Source organism: Piliocolobus tephrosceles, chromosome 11, assembly GCF_002776525.5.
Source record: "Piliocolobus tephrosceles isolate RC106 chromosome 11, ASM277652v3, whole genome shotgun sequence".
Lineage (NCBI taxonomy): Eukaryota > Metazoa > Chordata > Mammalia > Primates > Cercopithecidae > Piliocolobus > Piliocolobus tephrosceles.
Genome location: NC_045444.1, coordinates 69,167,176 through 69,189,105, shown reverse-complemented (window position 1 = coordinate 69,189,105; position 21,930 = coordinate 69,167,176). Strand labels below are relative to the sequence as shown.

General features: G+C 37.7%; 1 protein-coding gene across 2 annotated transcripts in view; it reads right to left on the bottom strand.

Moving 5' to 3' along the window:
• The window catches only part of NUP35 (nucleoporin 35), a 57,137-nt gene that overhangs the window by 12,172 nt on the left and 23,035 nt on the right, over positions 1-21,930 (bottom strand). Inside the window, exons 5-9 of one of the 2 annotated variants that reach the window (XR_003309441.1) lie at positions 16,779-16,920; positions 10,916-10,985; positions 9,898-10,026; positions 8,656-8,820; positions 7,254-7,395 (exon numbers count right to left, since the gene is read on the bottom strand). Coding sequence is in view for 1 of the 2 variants with exons in the window: in XM_023212385.2 (XP_023068153.1) it covers positions 7,318-7,395; positions 8,656-8,820; positions 9,898-10,026; positions 10,916-10,985; positions 16,779-16,920 (584 nt within the window). In the remaining variant the exon portion in view is untranslated. Of the gene's footprint in view, positions 1-6,762; positions 7,396-8,655; positions 8,821-9,897; positions 10,027-10,915; positions 10,986-16,778; positions 16,921-21,930 lie in introns of those variants that run through there. The other variant, XM_023212385.2, reaches the window with a different exon arrangement.

The following is a 21,930-nucleotide window of genomic DNA, read 5'->3' as shown; positions in this document are numbered from 1 at the left end:
GCACTCCAGCCCGGGCAACAAAATGAGAGTCAGAAAGGAAAGGGGAAAGGGGAAAAAGGGAAACGGAAAAGTAAAGAAAAGAAAACTAAACTTCAGGTCAATATCCTTGATGAGCATAGATGCAAAAATCCTCAACAAAATACTATCAAACTAAAACCAGCAGCATAGTAAAAAGGTAATCTATAAAAATCAAGCAGGGTTTATCCCTGGGATACAGAGTTGCTTCAACATATACAAATCAGTAAATATGATTCACCACATAAACCAGAACTAAGCACAAAAACCATTTCAATAGATGCAGAAAAGGCTTTCAATAAAATTCAACATCCCTTCATGTCAAAAACTCCCAACAAACTAGTCATTGAAGGAAAGCACCTCAAAATAATAAGAGCCATCTGTGACAAACCTACAGCCAACATCATACTCAACGGGCAAAAGCTGAAAGCATTTCCCTTGAGAACCGTATCATGACAAGGATGCCCACTCTCACCACTCCTATTCAATGTAGTACTGGAAGCCCTGGCTAGAGCACTCAGTCAAGGGAAAGAAATAAAAGGCACCCGAGTAGAGAGAAAGTCAGTCTATCTCTGTTTGCAGACAATATGACTCTATACCTAAAAAACTCCATAAGCTCTGCCTAAAAGCTCCTAAATCTGATATACAACTTCAGCAAAGTTTCAGGATATAAAAATCAGTGTACAAAAATCAGTAGCATTTCTAAACACGAAGACCATCCAAGCCAAAAGCCTAATAAAGAATGCAATACCATTCACAATAGCCACCAAACTTATAAAATACCTAGAAATACAGCTATATACAGATATATATACATATATATATGAGTATATTAAGTATTAACTTACAAGATCACAAGGTCCCACAATAGGCTGTCTGCAAGCTAAGGAGCAAGGAGAGCCAGTTGAAGTCCCAAAACTGAAAAACGGAGTCCGATGTTCAAAGGCAGGAAGCATCCAGCACGGGAGAAAGATGTAGGCTGCGAGGCTAGGCCCATCTCTCTCCTTTTCATGTTTTTCTGCCTGCTTTGTATTTGCTGGCAGCTGATTAGATGGTGCCCACCAGATTCAGGGTGGATCTACCTTTCCCAGTCCACTGACTCAAATGTTAATCTCCTTTGGCAACACCCTCACAGACACACCCAGGATCAATACTTTGTATCCCTCAATCCAATCAAGTTGACCCTCAGTATTAACCATTACACAGATTAAACAGACAACCTACAGAATTAAAGAAAATATTTGCAAACTATACATCCCACAAAGGTCTAATATCCAGAATCTATATGGAACTTAAATTAACAAGCAAAAACAACCCCATTAAAAAGTGGGCAAAGGATATGAACAGACACCTTTCAAAAGAAGACATATATACAGCCGACAAGCATATGAAAAAATGTTCAACATCACTAGTCACAGAAATTCAAATCAAAAGCACAATGAGATATCATCTCACACCAGTCAGAATGGCTATTAAAAGTCAACAAAAATGTTGGCAAGGTTGCAGAGAAGAGAGAACACTTATACACTGATGGGAGGAAGGTAAATTGGTTCAGCCATTGTGGAAAGCAGTGTGGCAATTTCTCAGAGAACTGAAAACAGAATTACCATTCAACCCAAAAACCTCATTGTTGGGTATATACCCAGAGGAATATAAATCATCCTACCATAAAAATACATGCACACGTATATTCATCACAGCACTATTCACAACAGCAAAGACATGGAATCAACGTAAATACCCAACAACAGTAATAGACTGGATAAAGTAAATATGGTACATATACTCCATGGAATACTACACAGCCATAAAAAAGAAAAAAATCATGTCCCTTGCAGCAACATGGATGGAGAGGCAGGCCATTATACTAAGCAATCTAACACAGGAACAGAAAACCAAATACTGCACATTCTCATTCCATGTGTACTCAATGTGGAAGCTAAACATTGACTACACCTGGACACAAAGAAGGGAACAACAGAAGTTGGACGGTGGGAGAAGGGAGAGGACTGAAAAGTTACCCATCATGTACCATGCTTACTATGTAAGTGACAAAATAATCCCTGTAACACACAATTAACATATGTAACAATACTGCATATGTACTCCTGGACCTAAAATAGAAACTAAACACCTAAATCTCAAAATGTTACAGTTCAACAAAACTGCATTCTAAAAAAAAAGTTTTTGTCCTATTGCTGTTACTACATATCTATGTGATCTTAGACATTAATGTATCTGTGTTCTTACCCTCTGTTCTAGTTGCTGTGTACCCTACAACAAATCAAAAAATGGATGATTAAATATGGTAATATACATACGAGAGAATATTATTCAGCCTTAAAAAGGAAATTCTGACATATGCTATAACATATATCAATCTTGGCCTGGCGCGGTGGCTCAAGCCTGTAATCCCAGCACTTTGGGAGGCCGAGACGGGTGGATCACGAGGTCAGGAGATCGAGACCATCCTGGCTAACATGGTGAAACCCCGTCTCTACTAAAAAATACAAAAAAAAAAAAAAACTAGCCGGGCGAGGTGGCGGGTGCCTGTAGTCCCAGCTACTCGGGAGTTGAGGCAGGAGAATGGCGTAAACCCGGGAGGCGGAGCTTGCAGTGAGCTGAGATCCGGCCACTGCACTCTAGCCCGGGCGACAAAGCAAGACTCCGTCTCAAAAAAAAAAAAAAAAAAAACATATATCAATCTTGAAGATATCATGCTAAATGAAATAAGCAAGTCACAAATACACAAACACTGCAAGATCCCACTTACATGAGGAAGCATAGTCAAAATTTTGGAGCTAGAAAGAATAAATTTTGGTTGCTAGGACCTGGGAGAAGGGGAGGGGTATTATTTAATGGATAGTTTCATTTTTGCAAGATTAAAAGAATTATGGCAACGGATAGTGATGATGGTTGCATATTATGAATGTATTTAATATCACTGAACATCTCTTAAAACTGTTTTAAGATGAGATGGGCACAGTGGCTCTCACCGGTAACCCACACTTTGGGAGGCCAAGGTAGGCAGATAGCTTGAGCCCAAGAGTTCAACACCAACCTGGGCAACGTGGTAAACTCTACTAAAAAATACAAATTAGCCAGGCATGGTGGTATATACCTGTAGTCCCAGCTACTCAGGAGGCTGAGGTAGGAGGATCACTTTAGCCCAGGAGGTTGAGGCTGCAGTGAGCTGTGATTGCACCACTGCACTCCAGCCCAGGTGAGAGACTCTGTCTCCAAAAAAAAAAAAAGAGTTAAGATGGTAATTTTTATGTAGTATGTATTGTACCATAAGAAAAAGTATTTTTTTAAAGAACTAACCGGCCGTGCCCGATGGCTCATGCCTATAATCCTAGCACTTTAGGAGGCTGAGGCGGGTGGATCATCTGAGGTCAGGAATTGAAGACCAGCCTGGCCAACATGGGAAACCCTGTCTCTACTAAAAATACAAAAAATTAGCTGTGCATAGTGGTGGGCACCTGTAATCCTAGCTACTCAGAGAATCACTTGAACCTGGGAGGCAGAGGCTGCAGTGAGCCGAGATCCTGCCATTGCACTCCAGCCCACACAACAAGAGTGACACTCCATCAAAAAATAATAACTGGAAGTACTCTGGATGCCCTAAGTCACATGCATCCCAAAAGGTTAGAGATAAACCACAAAAATTCAGAGGACAACCACATTGGTGAAGTTATGAGGGGTTCACTGGTCTGGAGCATGCTAGGACTGCCCCTCACTAATAGATAAATTACTTCACCTTGATCCTCCTACCACTAAAAAGAGATACAGCACTTTATAGGCTTCTGGATTTTAGAAACAAATTGTAGACAGGAAAACTCCTTTGACCCATTTCTTATGCGGCTTAGATTTTAGTGGGGCCCAGAGTGAGGGCGTTTGGGAGCAAGTTCACGCTTATAGTACAAATAACTTGACATTTAGGCCATAGGACCTGGCAAATCCCATGATGCCAGAGACATTCCTGGTAGACAAGGATGCTACATAGAGTCTCTGGCAAGCCCTAGTTGCATAAGTCGTAACACAGACCTTCAGGTTTCTGGAGCTAAGTCAGTCTTTCCGCAGCAGATAACTAGTCACTATTTAAAGAGTAGCTCCTCACATCAGAGCACATCAACTATGTGACCAGAGCTATCCATCACAAGCTGGGTATTGTCAGATCCACCAAACCCTAAGAATAGACCTGCATAGTAATAACTCATGGTACCTTCAGGATGGTGCCCAAGCAGTTCCCAGGGCTCCAACTTTCATGAAAAGGTGGCCCATGTAACTCACCTGCAAGACACCAGCACCTTTCCCCCAGCTCATGGCTTCACTGGGGTTCACCACTACTATCAGGTGACAGAGGAGGAAAAAACCCTGGGCTTGATTCACAGATAAATCAGCTTGGTATTTTACTGTAAACCAAAGACTGACTCCTGCCATATTAGCCTGAGTAGAGTTGAAAGGCACAGATAAGGGAAAAGCTCCCTAGTAGCCTGAGCGTCAAGCAATAAAATTGGTCAGCACTTTGCTCATGATGTAACATAAATGCTCACCAGACTTTATGTCATCTTTCTAGGCATTCAGCTTGCTGAAGGTGCATTTTCTAGTCTATTCCTCAGGACACACTCAAGGGAAACACGTTCCCTGAATTCTTGCATGTTGATAGTGTCTGAGGAGCTATTTTTATACTTAATCAGTTTTGGTAGATACAAAATCTTTCACTCACATTTTCTTTCTACAGATATCTTAAAGGGGCTATTCTTTTTCCTCCTGACATAGTGCTCTTTTAACTCTTGCTCTTATAAGTCAGTTGCTGTTTTTGTCTAGTCAAACCCAGTTTGTATATTGCCATTGGTTGTTCCGGTATAATCTCAGGTAGGCAGGGTTTTTTTCAAAGTAGTCATTTGATTTTGTTCTGTATGTTGCATTTTTTCTTTTCTGTCTCTAAAGTGTCATATCCCTACTAATCCTTTTTATCTCTTTTCTTTCTGATTTCTAAAAGTCCTCCATTTTTATTTTTCATTTATCTTAGGGTATTATCTGTTGTTCATCAGCTGTCGTTTAGTCTTAATTTATGGTGATTTTTTCCTCTATTACTAATATTTCCCCAAGTTCTTCAATATTATTTTTGTTTTTTCATATCTTGTATAATTTTCTAAACATCTTAAAACTCAATTTTAAGTATACTCTATAGCTTTTATCCATTTTATGGGCATGCCTTTCTGGTGTGCTTTCAATGTCTACTGGGATGTTATTTTTTTCCTTATACTCTTTAACAACCTTGCATTGACTCTAGTTTCATGTCATTTATTTTTGTTTGAAGTCAGCTTCTCTGAGGTTTTAAAAGGAGGCTTAGTTCAGGGTAACTTTCCTAACATCACAGGTATTCCACTTTTGTTGTTTTTATATAGTGTTCAAAAATAAGACAGCTTGTTTTCTGAAATTTTCCTGGATCTTTTAAACTAAATGACCGATACAAAGATGGGTAGGATATGATACTGGGAGAAATAACAAAACAAAATATAGCAAACAAGTATTTTTGGCCCAAAAGCAAACTTCACACTCCATGAAGGCCTATGCAAATAAATAAAACACTCCCTTCAATAAACAACCCTTTTAATAAAATGTGTATTAATTCAAATACAAATGCAGAACTTGTAAAATGGAATTTAGTAGCCAGTTCTAAATTGAATAATTGAGTTATGCACATAATGAAATAGGATATAAATATAATCCTAAATTGGAAGAAAAAGACTTCAATGTAAAAGTTTTCAGCTGAAAATATACTTTATAAATGCATTTTCATTCATGCCAGTACATTCCTCAGTATTACACTTAGTAATACTTCCCAGTACTTTGGGAGGCCATGGCAGGCAGATCACTTGAGTTCAGGAGTTCCATATCAACCTGGTCAACATGGCGAAATCCCGTCTCTACTAAAAATACAAAAATTAGCCAGGCATGGAGGCGCACACCTGTAGTCCCAACTAATTGGGAAACTGAGGCACAAGAATCACTTGGGCCCAGGAGGTAGAGGCTTCAGTAAGCCAAGACTGCACCACTGCACTCCAGTCTGGGTGATAGAGCAAGACTCTGTCTCAAAAAAAAAGATACTAATTATGACCAGTGGGATACTGACATTGTAATTCCATGTAGAAATATTTTTTGATATATCCTCAAGTATTTAGAGTAAAATGACATCTTATCTTAGATGTGCTTTAAACAATATAAAAGGGGAAGAAAAGAAACAAGTATGGCACAATTTAATGGTAATTAAAGCTGGTATATAGTGGTTCATAACATATTTTCTCTTTCAAAGAATACTTAAAGCTTTTTATAATAAACTGCCCTTTCAAAAAATGTTCAATACATATTGATATCATTTGGATATCTGTCCCCTCCAAATCTCATGTTGAAACATGATCCCCAATGTTGGAAGTGAGGACTAGGGTGAGATGTTTAGATCAGATGCCTCATGAATGGCCTGCTGCCCTCCCTGCAATAATGAGTTCATGTGTGATCTGGTTATTGAAAAGAGTCTAGAACCTCCTTCTTCCTGCTCTCTTCCTCTCTTTCACCATGTGATATGCTCACTGTCCTTCAGTTTCCTCCATGAGTAAAGCATCATGCTTCTTGTACAGCTACAAGCCAAATAAACCCTGAGCCAAATAAACCTCTTTTATTTTTAATAAATTACCCAGCCTCAGGTATTCCTTTATAGCAATGCAAACAGACTAATACACATATCATTGACAATGTTTATTATCAAGAAACTTTAGTAGTAGGTTTTTAAAAAGAATGCTCATTTTAGAATACATCAAGAGGACATTCTGTGACAGGACATATACAAACAAGGATAATTAAAATATTAAATACTATCTAAATTAAAAGACCATAATTCAAATTGCTAATTATAATCTTTGTGTCAGTAAAAATAACTACAGTTCCCCTTCATGAAATTCACCCCCACGTTCTCATGAAGACTAAGAAGTCTCACCACAATTTCAGTTATTTAATTTACAATAATCAATGCTGAGTTTTCTGTGCTGAAGCATGCACTGTTACAGAAAGCACAAAATCCTGTTCACAGGGATTTTTAGTTTTCTTTAAAATGTATCTCAAGCATCTTTTAAAGTGCGAGCTACAAAAAGGCTGTATCCTTAATGAAAAAGGCTTCTTTCTAAAAGAAGTATGAGACAGCTATCCAATATTGCAGGAACGGTTATATAACTAACCGAAGGAACCAGCAGCACTCTGCTAACTCCGTTTTAGTGTAGCAACCTCCTCCTTGGTCTTCTACTACCAGCCAAACATGTACTCCATGGCTTTGGATACAAGACTTTCATCTTTTTTTGGCGTTTGTCTGTCAGAAATAACCTATTAAAAACACAGACACACACAAAACTGTTAGGTTATTGTTACTTCAGTGTCATAGTCAATTCTAGAATTGCTCATTTGAAAGAGAGACACCAAAATGCATGTATAGCACTGAATTGTATATTTTTAAAATTAATATATGGACTTAGAATATCCTTACGCTTTCAAGAATGGCAAAATTTTATTTCTTTGGCAAAGCAAATAATATCTGTTTCTTAAATTAGAAAATTTAATAGCTGGGTGCAGTGGCTCATGTCTGTAATCCCAGCACTTTGGGAGGTCAAGGTGGGCAGATCACTCGAGGTCAGGAGTTTGAGACCACTATGGCCAACATGGCCCCATCTCTACTAAAAATACAAAAAATTAGCTGGGCGTGGTGGCACGTGCCTGTAATCTACTCAGGAGGCCGAGGTAGAAGAATCACCTGAACCCAGGAGGCAGAGGTTGCAGTGAGCTGGGATCTCACCACTGCACTCCAGCCTGGGCAACAGAGTGAGATTCCATCTCAAAACAAAAGAAAGAAAACTGAATAAAACAAAAGCTGCAAAAAATGGGAATTTTAAAATAACAGTAACAGAAACTAAAGAAACAGTTCTAGAATGATCTCCAAATATCAGAGGAAGTCAAAAAACTGAACTACCACTATCTGCCCTACTAAAGCACAAGTGTTTCATGTACTGTGTTTTCAGGACCTGTTTCTGCAGCTGGTTAAGTTCAAACACTTGGCTAATCAGTAGGACACAATAATATACTGAGTGAGGTCATAATACTTCTACCATTCTTCGAAGAACATAATTCAAACTTCTTTAAGCTTTTTTGAAATGAGAAATTTTTTTCTGTCTGAATGGGAGTTGGTCAATGTCTTCATTTCAATAACCAAAGCTACTCCAACCTAAGGTTCTGCACTTCGGATACCATCAATTTAGTCATCAATTTAATAGAGCTTTAATGAGCCCTCATGTCAAAGATGTACATGGGATACATTTTGTATGTATGCAAATATAACTTAGAAAAAGCTAAAACAACTCTCAAAAAATTTTAAGGAATGGCAAATAAATAGTTTTTTAATTCATGATAACTTTCCAGTTGGCCAAGACACTAACTTTAAAAAAGAAAATTTTTCAAGTGTAAAGGTTTCATCAAGGTAATAGCCTCATCAAGAAACATTTAATTGCATACAAATCAATACAATGAAAAAGTTAAGCATGCTATGCACTCAGCCGCTAAAGTACATCTTTTTTTATCTAATCCTTAAAATACCTGATAATCACTAGTAGAGGCTTTGTATGCTGTAGCAAGAGGTCTCATGGTAGAAATCCTAGGAGTACTTCCAGGTTGTGTTGGTGTACCTAGAGTTTTGATTGGTGGTGTAAAGGCTAAAGATGGAGATGATAAAGCACATCTGTCACTGCTTTCCATAACACTCTGGAGGAACAAAGAAACAACTCCTTTGTTTATAAACATAATACATATCATCCAGTATTACAGTCTACTTAGAAAATTTAATTAAAAGATAAAGATAAAATACTTTATTTGCTCTAAGTAAACTTCCAAATAATTTTAAGCTTGAGAAAACATTTGCTCCTTAGGTAGCATTTGAGATTGAATGCTCAGCCAGAAATCTCACTTCAGTGACCTCAAACGATCTCAATACAACTATAGACCACAAAAATAAGAATTTCCTAGAACACTATGAAAAATCAGCAAGGACAAAAAAAATTCTTGGGGAAACCTGGAAAAGAATCAAAATCCAAAGATTTTTAGTGCTCAGTAACCCCAAATATTCTCTGGCCTCTGCAAACATTTGTTACAACACAGTATTATAACTATGTAACTACACTGCTATAACAGATTCTAAGAATAGGAACCACGTCTTGCTTTGTTCATTAATGTGTGTATACTAGCACCAAGCACAATGCCTGGTATGTAGTACAAGTTCACATATACTTAAAGAATGTTCACAATGATTTAACAAGCCACAAAGAACAGTTTAAAATTGCACTCTGTACTATTTAATGAGTATATATAGAATAATTTTAAAATAGTTTGAAATAGAAATATTTTGAAACAAAAACCTTTGGCATTTAAAAGTTAACTATCAGTTAACATTCATATGAACTAATTCATTCTGAAATAGTAACATTCCATTTAAGTACTTTAAAGAATGTGGTTTCGCTTTGCATAAGAAAGAGAAGGAATTAGTAGTCAAGACACCTAAAATCTAGGCCTCATCTTTAACAACTCTGGACAAGTTACTTAAGTCCTCTCGGTTTCTTTCCTTTATCTGAAAAATGAAGAGGTGAGGACAGATTATCTCTAAATTCTAAAGTCTATGATAAAATACCTTCGCTTACCACAAAGAGTACTATAAGTATCATCACATGTTACAAACTAAGAAAAAGAGACACAGTGAAACCAAGTGACACAACCACCAATTTCAATCTTTGGTCTTGTGTTCTTCATACAGATTAAGCTACTTTCCTTACATCACCGATAACTTACTTTGTCAATACATGGTTTTACACCAATCATGATGGATTCTCCAAAAATCCTCCCATCTTTGCTTAAGGCTTTCCGAGCCTGCAGTTTAGATTGGTAACGAATATGCATCCAATTTCCTGTATTAGACATCTGCAAAGAATGAAATTGTCTCTTAAAATAGAAAATATATAAAATCTACATCTAATGAATTCTACTACAAAATAGAAACATGAAGATAAATTTACTTCCATTTCGTATTTGATGCCTTGTAAAAAGCTGTGAAGTTCAACAAAAATCATATTTAAAACAGCTTCAACAATCTCTCATTCTCTACAATCAATATGTACATATTCTCTGAAAGTAAAATACTTCTCAAAATGTTTATTGTAAAGAGATCATAGCAACACTTGCCATAAAATTATTTAAAACTACTCAATTTGATTTTGTATAGGAATTAATTAAGTCAATCTCTAGTAACAAAAAAAGATTTGTTACTTATAACTTGTAGCACAAGGTAAGATAATTTTTTAAATTTTAGAACTATAAAGCTCTAAAAACTCTAAAAGCTCAGGAACCTCCTACTTCCTTTATCCCCAATAAAAGAAGTTCAAATTGGAAAACAGTAATATAATACTTGGTATAATCTATCTTTTTTAAGACTGTAAACTATTTAAGGAAGGGGGTGAGAAGAGGTGGATTTTCAAACTCACTTTATCTCTTTTTATCAAAAACTATCCAACTTCCAGACTTCAAAGGATATACAATATCAAAACTTTAAAAAAAAATTAAGTTTAAAAAAAAAACCTCTGAGGCAGGAGAATGGTGTAAACCCGGGAGGCGGAGCTTGCAGTGAGCCCAGATCGCGCCACTGCACTCCAGCCTGGGTGACAGAGCGAGACTCCATCTCAAAAGAAAACAAAAAAACAAACAAACAAACAAACAAAACAAAACCCACAAAATTCAGAAGCAAAGTTTCTCTCAATTCACAACTTACCCCTCTTTAGTCAAAACTCTGAACTGAAAAAAAATTAAGCCTTACCACATGTTTTAAGATATTCCCATACTGTGCAAATTGTAATAATATGTAGGACGCAGATGCTTGAGGAAACCTGAAAAAAAAGGTTGTCCAAAGAAAACAGTCAGCTTCTACTATCAATGTGAATGCAAATTACTACAAGATAATGTTTCAAGATAGATTCCCCCCAACTGTCTAGAACTTTAACAGGAGAGCGCTGATCATCCTGTTTTCCTCGATATGGGCTAATTCTGTCAACGACCAGTCACTCAAAGGCAAATACCTTAAAGTTAGTCTTATTCTGCCATTCTTCTCCACCCTCAAATTCTACCTCTGAAATCTCTAAAAATGCTACTCTCATTGCCATTATCCAGGTCTTAGAAAAAAACTATAAAGCTGCAGTTCTATATATAATTTATTTCAATATATGTACGTCAATATGTAATACATTTAGGTATACTATGGTTATGAAAAGATAAAGAATTTTAAATTATAAGCAAATCATTATACATTGAGCATCACTTAAAAATTCTGAAATTAAGTCTTATAACAAAGACAAAATTCAACATCAATACCTATGGCATAGAATCACTTAAAAGGATGATTAGCCATATCTCTGCATGAGAAAATTCTAATTTTTACTTTCTTCTTTATAAAGTTCTGAATGGTTTGAATATTTTACAATGACACATTATTATTTTATAGTCCTAACAATAAAGCTATTTTCAATTTGAGAACAATAACCACTACCAACAGAATAGAAATGGCTATCTGGAGGCTCTCTAACCTCGAACTTCAGTTATCTGAAGACTGAACTAGAACCCTCAAGACAAAAAAAAAATCTGAGTCTCAAAAATAAATCAGAAACCAAACACATTAAAAATCTATGTGAGGCTGGGCGCGATGGCTCACACCTGTAATACCAGCACTTTGGGAGGCCGAGGCAGGTGGATCACTTGAGGTTAGGAGTTCGAGACCAGCCTGGCCAACCTGATGAAACCCCGCCTCTACTAAAAATTAGCTGGGCATGGTGGCGGCACCTGTAGTCCCAGCTACTCCGGAGGCTGAGGCAGAAGAATCGCTTGAACCTGGGAGGGAAAGGTTGCAGTGAGCTGAGATCATGCCACTGCACTCCAGCCAGAGTGACAAAGTAAGACCTTTTCTCAAAATAAATAAATAAATTAATTAATTAAATCTGTATGAGTAAAATATTCCCTGCAATCAGAACTGAAAATTCATTTGTATAAAATCTGGACATGAAATTTCTAACCACAAAGAAAAACAACAAAAAGGTTGGGTGCCTACAGGGCAGAGATAAAACAAAAATGAAAAGAAGAAAGAACGGCTGCAAGTGAGGGAAGTACTTAAGAAATAAAACATAATTCTAAAACTCTTGGATCACTTTGAGTAGAAACTTACATTCTAATACTCTAGAGTAGAATCACCCAAAACAATGAATGATATTTCATAACCCTAAGTCAGTAGGAAAAAGTTAAACTACCAAAGAAAGAACATATATAGTGCATCTTTTAGAGGTACTTCCCCATAAATGATCAAAATAAAATACTTTATCCCTTAAAGGAGAATGCTTCAGTTCTTGAAATTAAAGTCACAGAGGGTTGTTAAAACCTGAAAGTAAAAAAATAAATAGCTGGGAAAGTTAATGTCTGAAATTCGAAACCATACTAGGAGTGCTTCAAATAATTTATCTAATTACTGGAAATCTTAAAAGTTAAACCACTACTATTGAGCCTGAAAAACAGATTTAAGAGTGCATATCTATTTTCAAAAACATGCAGCCAAGCTGGCTCATTACTGTTATCCCAACTACTCATGAGGCTGAGGCAGAAGGATTGCTTGAGGCCAGGAATTGGAGACTGCAGTGAGCTATGATCAAGCCACTGCACTCCAGCCTAGATGACAGAGAGATTGTCTCAAAAACAAAAACAAAGCAAAAAGCCATTTTATGAGAGAATATAAAAACGTAAAAGAAGAAGAAGAAGAAAAAAAAAACACACCAGCCCAATTGCTATGGATATAGGACTGAGTATGGGCTTTCTAGAGAACAACAGAATGCAATGACCCTGCTTTTTACCTAAATAGAAATCAGTAACACAGAAAATCTCTCTGGAAACATACACAAAAAACAGGCGGCAATCACTGCCTTAAAGAGGAGGAAAACTAGCTGAGGAGAAAAGCAAAAGGGAACACTTCATTGTACATTTTTACATATCTTTTGAACTTTTTAATTTAAAATAAATTGAATACACTAAACATTTATTGTGTACCTTTCTTCCTTCAAGGAGCTCATGTGTTACTTTTATGTTTTTTAATCCCCCCAAAAAATATAATAAATAGATACATTCCAGTATCAGCATGTGATACAGTTTGGCTGTGTCTCCACCCAAATCTCAACTTGAATTGCATCTCCCAGAATACCCATGTGTTGTGGGAGGGACCCAGCGGAGGTAACTGAATTAGGAGGGCTAGTCTTTCCCATACTGTTCTCATCATAGTGAGTAAGTCTCACAAGATCTGATAGGTTTAACAGGGGCTTCTGCTTTTGCTTCTTCATTTTCTCTTGACATCACCATGTAAGTTGCCTCTCACCATGATTGAGTCCTCCCCAGCCATGTGGAACCCTAAGTCCAATGAAACCTCTTTTTCTTCCCTGTCTCAAATGTGTCTTTATTAGCAGCATAAAAATGGACTAACACAGTAATTGCTACCAGTAGAGTGGGGCATTGCTGAAAAGATACCCAAAAATGTGAAGCGACGTTGGAACTGGGTAATAGGCAGAGGTCGGAACAGTTTGGAGAGCTCAGAAGAAGACAGGAAAATGTGGGAAGTTTGGAACCTCCTAGAGACTTGTTGAATGGCTTTTACAAAAATGCTGATAGTGATATGAACAATAAGGTCCAGGCTGAGGTGGTCTCAGATGGAGATGAAGAACTTGTTGGGGACTGGAGCAAAGGTGACTCTTGTTATGTTTTAGCAAAGAGACTGGTGGCATTTTGCCCCTGCCCTAGAGATTTGTGGAACTTTGAACTTGTGAGAGATGATTTAAGGTATCTGGCGGAAGAAATTTCTAAGCAGCAAAGCATTCAAAAGGTGACTTGGGTGCTATTAAAAGCGTTCCATTTTAAAGGGGAAATAGCATAAAAGTTCAGAAAATTTGCAGCCCGACAAGGCAGGAGAAAAGGAAAACTCATTTTCTGAGGAGAAATTCAAGCCAGCTGCAGAAATCTGCATAAGTAGAAAGGAGCCTAATGTTAATGCCCATGAACATGGGGAAAATGTCTCTAGGGCATGTCAGAGCCCTTCAAGACAGCCAATCCCATCACAGGCCTGGAGGCCCAGGAGGAAAAAGTGGTTTCGTGGTCCGGGCCCAGGATCCCTGTGCTGTGTGCAGCCTAGGGACTTGGTGCCCTGTGTCCCAGCCTCTCCAGCCATGGCTGAAAAGGGCCAATGTAGAGCCTGGGCTGTGGCTTCAGAGGATGGAAGCCAAACCTTGGCAGCTTCCACATGGTGTTGAGTCTGTGGGTGCACAGAATCAAGAATTGAGGTTTGGGAACCTTCGCCTAGATTTCAGAAGATGTATGGAAATACCTGGATGCCCAGGCAAAACTGTGCTGCAGGGGTGGGGCCCTCATGGAGAACCTCTGCTAGCGCAGTGTGGAAGGGAATTGTGGGGTCAAAGCTCCCACACAAGGTCCCTACTGGGGCACTGCCTAGTGGGGCTGTAAGAAAAGGGCCACCATCCTCCAGACCCCAGAATGGTAGATCCACTGACAGCTTGCACTGTGTGCCTGGAAAACCCACACACTCAGTGCCAGCATGGGAAAGCAGCCAGGAGGGAGCCTGTACCCTGCAAAGTCATAGGGGCGGAGCTGCCCAAGACCATGGAAACCCGCCTCTTGCATCAGCGTGACCTGGATGTGAGACCAGGAAGTCAAAGGAGATCATTTTGGAGCTTTAAAATTTGACTGCCCCACTGGATTTTGAACTTGCATGGGTCTTACAACCCCTTTGTTTTGGCCAATTTCTCCCATTTGGAATGGCTGTATTTACCCAATTCCTATACTCCCATTGTATCCAGGAAGTAACCAGCTTGCTTTTGATTTTACAGGCTCATAGGTGGAAGGGACTTGCCTTAGCTCAGATGAGACTTGGGACTGGACTTTTGGGTTAATGCTGAAATGAGTTGAAGACTTTGGGGGATGTATCGGGAAGCCATGATTGGTTTTGAAATGTGAGGACATGAGATTTAGAGGGGCCAGGGATGAAATGAAATGGTTTGGCTGTGTTTCCACCCAAATCTCAACTCAAATTATATCTCCCAGAATTCCCATGTATTGTGGGAGGAATCCAGGGAGAGGTAATTGATTCATGGGGGCCAATCTTTCCTGTGCTATTCTCATGATAGTGAATAATTCTCACGAGATCTGATGGGTTTAGCAGGTGCTTCTGCTTTTGCTTCTTCCTCATTTTCTCTTGACACTGCCATGTAAGAAGTGTCTTTCACCTCCCACCATGATTCTGAGGACTCTCTAGCCATGGAACCGTAAGTCTAATTAAACCTCTTTTTCTTTCCAGTCTCGGGTATGTCTTCACCAGCATGAAAATGGACTAATACAGTATGGCAAATCATACTTTCAGAAACAAACCTTATATTGTACAGTATAAACATTAGCTTGAATATCAAAAGACCTAAGTTTTTGCTGGAGCTTTGCTAATAATAACTAGATGTGAACTGCTGAATAAATCACTTAAGCTGCCTACACCTCACTTTCCTCACCTGTAAAATAAAACATTATACAATATGATCTCTAAGGTGTTTTACTGTGATATACATACACACACACACACACACTCACACACACACACACACACAATGGAATACTACTCCTCCATAAAAAGGAATTAATTAATGGCATTTGCAGCAACCTGGATGGAACTGGAGACTATTATTCTAAGTGAAATAACTCACTTATTCTAAGTGAAGTAACTCGGGAATGGAAAAAGCAAACATTGTATGTTCTCACTCATAAGTGGGAGCTAGGCTATAAGGATGCAAAGGCATAAGAATGATGCAATGGACTTTGGGGACTCGGGGAAACGGTGGGAAGAGGCTGAGGGATAAAAGACTATAAATTGGAGTCAGTGTATACTGCTCAGGAGATGGGTGCACCAAAGTCTCACAAATCATGTAAAGGACTTACTCATGTAACCAAATACCACTTGTTCCCCAAAAACCTATGGAAATAAATTTTTTTTTTTAAAAAAAAGGTATTTTAGTATTTTTTTGGACCTAAAAATCTATTCAAAAATGTAACGAGGAGTGTCATACTCTGTTTCTATTAATATTCAATACTTTGTGACTAGAAAGTATCAACCCTGTGACATTGTGTGTGTGTGTGTGTGTGTAAATAAATGTTCATTCTGTTAGTTCAAAACTGGTGAATTCCACTAAATGTAGAGAACTGGTTACTAGAAAAAGGGGAAGGAGTCCCTAAGTCTAAAGGGACAACTGTGTTCCATCTAGCAAATATGCTTAAGAGAAAGTAAGTTGGGAAGAAATAAACAAATGATTAAAAAAACTACAAATAAATACCAAACTCTAGTTAATGACATGCATGCTCAAGTGTCAGGGTAATATGTATTGTTGTCTACAACTTATTATGAAATGTACCAACAAAAAGAATGAATTGATAGATGGATATATGATAGATAAAGCAAATGTAGCAAATTGTTAACCATAGAATCTAGGTAGTAGTAATATGGGTGTTTGCTATGCGCCTCTTTCCATTTTTCTGTATATTTGATTATATTCATTATAAAATGTTAGGGTGGGGTTTTTAAAAGGCAAATGATCTAAAAACCTTACCCAAACACAGTCACCCAAGAGTCATCGAGGTGATCTTCTGAAGTCAAAGAATCTCCTTGAGTATAAAAAGGATCCAACTGGGCAGGAGATAATGTCGTCTTTCGTGGCTGACCGATACTTGCTGGACTAAACATACTTTGCCCTGTATTAAGATATTTAGCATGTTAGTTACCAGTATAAACAGCTTGATTGATTCTAAATCAAAAATCTTAGTTTTAAATGATAAAGTCTAATAAAGTTGGCAATTACATAAATAGTTCAAAACATACAACTGTGGTCAAATAGCAATTTCATGCTACCACACAATTAAAGGAAGTAATAATTGGACACAGTTTATAAATTTGCAAATGTTTTATGTATGATAAATTATCTAAATGCTTTATTAAGCATATCTGGTTAAGCCGACACCAGAAGGATATCCCAGGCAACCTCAAAGATTTCCGCTGGTTTCATCTTCCAAACCTACCACTTTCATCACAGCACCTCTGCCTTAAGAACATGTAAAAATGTATTACCCACAGAACAAAATCCAAATGCCTCAGCCTTGGCTATACAGTTGCAATCTTACTTTTCCGGTATGCACTAAACAATATCTACCCTACCCCTTAAAATGTGAATGCAATTTCCTTTTATTCGGGTCATTTCTATCTAAAATGTCTTATCCTTTTATTTCTTATTCTTCAGTAACACCCACCAATTAATGAGTACTTCTATGTATCCAACATGCCATGCTAAATAAACACTTTACAAATTCATTTTATCTCAGAAGCACTGTCCAATTAAGGTTATACATTTGTGAGAAACAGAGATTATTTCCCTTTCATCTTCACAGTAGCAATAATGATTCATTCAAAAAATATTTTTTCAGCACTTAAATATACACCAAGCATCAACCTAGGTATTGAAGGTATAGCAGTAAACACATTAGACAAATAAAAACAAAAAATCCATCCCTACTGGAGCCTACATTCTAGAGAAAGAGAGACAAATAAGTAAATACTTAGTGTGCTACAAAACTAAAAATGCTATAGGGAAAAATAAATAAATAAAGCAGAGAAGGGAGACAGGGCCAATTTGTGTGGATGGGTTAAATGAAAAAGGATTTCACTCAGGTGCATTAAAGCAAAAACCTGAAGAACAAGGGAAGCAAAACAATATTTGAAGAAGTGAACATTCTGTGGAGAAAATAATAAAACAAAGGCCCTGAGGAAAGACATGACTGGTTTTAGATGAACGCAAGAAGGCCACTATTTGCAAAGTGAGTGGGGGGGATGTGAGATGAGAACAAGGATATGAAAGCAGAGAGGCAGCAATATGCCAGATCATGAAGAAAAACCTTATAAAGCCACTGTAAAAGCCAAAGCTCTAACTGAGGTAGGAAACCAACAGAAAATTCTGAGCAAGAGTGACATAACGGGACTAAAACTTTGATAGTAAAAGGTAGCATTTTAAAGGCCAGGCCAGTAGCTCACGCCTGTCATCCCAACACTTTGGGAGGCCAAGGCGAGCAGATCATGACGTCAGGAGTTTGTGACTGGCTTGGTTAACATGGTAAAACCCCATCTCTACTAAAAAATACAAAAATTAGCCAGGGGTGGTGGCACATGCCTGTAATCCCAGCTCCTCAAGAGGCTGAGGCAGGAGAATCACTTGAACCCAGGAGGCGGAGGTTGCAGTGAGCTGAGATAGCATCACTGCGTTCCAGCCTGGGTGACAGAGAGATTCTGTCTCAAAAAAAAAAAAAAAAGGGTAGTATTTTATTAAGTGATTATTATACTTTACGAGTGTAATTACATTTAATCCTAACAATCCTATAAAATGCGTCCAATTAGTCCATTTAACAAATTAGGAAAATGACAACATTAAATCACATCCAGTAGGGAAGTTGGAATTCCAATCTAGGCAATAGGAATCCAAAGCATGAGCTCTGAGGCGGTAATCTAGTTAACATGTTTATTTCTTATGGCGGTACTACAAGCGTGGTCTGCAGACCCTTGGCTCCCCCAAGACCCTCTCATGATATCAGCCAATTCAAAATTATTTTCACAAAAACATGAAGTTTCATTTGCCTTTTTCTCAGTCTCTTATGAGTGTACAATGGAGTTTTCCAGAGGCAACTTCATGTGATGATGTGATTCAACGGACTCAGGTTGAACAGAGAAGCAGATGCATGAGAATTCAGAGGTATTTTATTAAGCCAGACACTAAAAAGATTTTTAAAACAAAACAATGTCACTCTTTCCACAAAATTTTTTTATCTTTAGAAAATAGTTACTGTTCACTTCAAAAAGGGTTGTTTATATGAAATAGCTTTATTATTTTTAAATCAGTTAATACTTAAGTTTTAAAATTTTGTTTTAATTTTGAATGCAGTAAATATTGATAGCTATAATCTATATAAACAAAAGCTCTTTAACTGTTAAGAGTATAAACAAGGTAAAAACTATAAAACTAAGATGTTTGAGAACCACTGTTCTACAGGTCAATGCGCATGAGTCACGCTCCATTTTTACTGATTTTCTGGAGGCTACTTAATACATTCTAACTATTGTATATATCTCCTCGCTTGTCATTTATCCTTAATTCCCAAATGAGCTGAAAACCATCCTAACTCATTCCAAAGTGTTTCCAGTCACCTGGATTTCTCAAAGTATGTTCTCAAGAAACCAAAAAGACTATCTATAGAAGGTGGGGGAAAAAGCTACTATGATAAAAAGCTTGGCTTTGCACCATGGCTCACAGCTGTAATCCCAGCGCTTTGGGAGGCCAATGAAGGAGGATTGCTTGAGCTTAGGAGCTCAAGACCAGCTTGGGCAACATGGCGAAATCCTATCTCTACCAAAAATACAAAAAATTAGCTGGGCGTAGTGGTGTGCGCTTGTGGCCCCAGCTATTTGAGAGGCTGAGATGGAAGGATCACTTGAGCCTGGGAGGTGGAGGTTGCAGTGAGCCAAAATTGCGCCACTGCACTCCAACCTAAATGACAGAGTAAGACCCCATCTCAAAAATATATATATATATGTATTTGACAAAAATAACTTACTAAAGAAGTGGGCAAAGAACATGAATAGACATTTTTCAAAAGACATACAAATGGCTAAGAGTATATGAAAAAATGCTCAACATCACTAATCATCAGAGAAATGCAATTCAAAACTACATTATTATCTTATCCTAGTCAGAATGGCTATTGTCAAACAAAAAAACCAAACAGATGCTGGCAAGGATGCAGAGAAAAAAGAACTCATACACTGATGGTGAGAACGTAAACTAGTACAACCTCTATAGAAAGTCGTATGGAGATTTCTCAAAGAACTAAAAATAGAACTACCATTCAATCCAACAATCTCTCTTACTGGGTATCTAACCAAAGGAAAAGAAATAATATACCAAAAAGATAGCTGGACTCGTAAGTTTATCACAGCACTATTCACAATAGCAAAGATATGGAATCAACTAAGGGTCCACCAATGGGTGAGTGAATAAACAAAATGTGGTATACATACACAATGGAATATTATTCAGCCATTAAAAAGAAAGGAATCAATTTTGCAGCAACATGGATGGAACTGGAAGTCAGTATCTTAAGTGAAACAATCCAGGCACAGAAAGACAAACATCACACATGCTCACTCATAAGCAAGTGCTTTAACAAGTATTCACAAAGGCCGGGCGCAGTGGCTCAAGCCTGTAATCCCAGCACTTTGGGAGGCCGAGATGGGCGGATCACGAGGTCAGGAGATCGAGACCATCCTGGCTAACATGGTGAAACCCCGTCTGTACTAAAAATATACAAAAAAACTAGCCGGGCATGGTGTCAGGCGCCTGTAGTCGCAGCTACTCGGGAGGCTGAGGCAGGAGAATGGCGTGAACCCAGGAGGCGGAGCTTGCAGTGAGTGGAGATCCCGCCACTGCACTCCAGCCTGGGCAACAGAGCGAGACTCCGTCTCAAAAAAAAAAAAAAAAAGTATTCACAAAAATCAGTAGCATTTATATATGGCAATAAGATTCAAGCTGAGAACCAAATCAAAAATGTAATCCCATTTACAATAGCCACATACAAAAAAAAAAAAAATTAAAATACCTAGGAATACATCTAACTCAGGAGGTGAAAAATCTCTACAAGGAGAACTCCAAAGCACTGACGAAAGAAATCACAGATGACACAAATGGAACAACATTCCATGCTCATAGATTAGAAGAATCAATATCATTAAAATGAACATATTGCCCAAAGGAATTCAACACATTTTCAATCAAATAACCAACATCATTTTTCACAGAATTATAAAAAACTACTCTAAAATTCACAGGGAAGCAAGAAGAGCCCAAATAGCCAAAGCAATCCTAAGCAAAAAGAACAAAGCCAGCAGCATCATATTACCTGACTTCAAACTATGGGGCTACAGTAACCAAAACAGTATGGTACTGGTACAAAAATAGGCACACAGACCAATGAAACAGAATGGAGAATCCAGAAACAAAGTCACACACCTACAAACAATGGATTTTCAACAAAGTTGGCAAAAATAAAGAATGGTAAAGGATGCCTTATTCAATAGATGGTGCAAGGAAAACTAGCTAGCCATATGCAGCCTGCCTCTCACCATATAAAAAAATTAACTCAAGATGAATTAAAGACTTAAATGTAAGACCTCAAAATAAGTTCTAAACGAAAACCTTGAAAACCCTCTTCTGGACATTGGCCTAGGCAAAGACTTTATAACTAATATCACAAAAGCAAATACAACAAAAACAAAGATTAACAAGTTGGACCTCATTAAACTAATGACTTTCTGCACACAAAAGAAACTATCAAAAGAATAAACTGACAACCTACAGAATAGGAGAAAATATGTTCAAAGTATGCATCCAACAAAGGAATCTGTAAGGAACTTAAATTAACAAGAAAAAAAAAACACATTAAAAAGTGGGCAAAGGACATGAACAGGCATTTCTCAAAAGAAGACATGCAGGTGACCGAGAAACATGAAAAAATGTTCAATGTCACTAATCAGAGAGACTGCAATTCAAAACCACTATGTGATACCATCTCACACCAATCAAAATGGTTACTATTAAAAAGTCAAAAAAAAATAGGCCAAGCGCAGTGGCTCACACCTGTAATCCTAGCACTTTGGGAAGCCAAGGC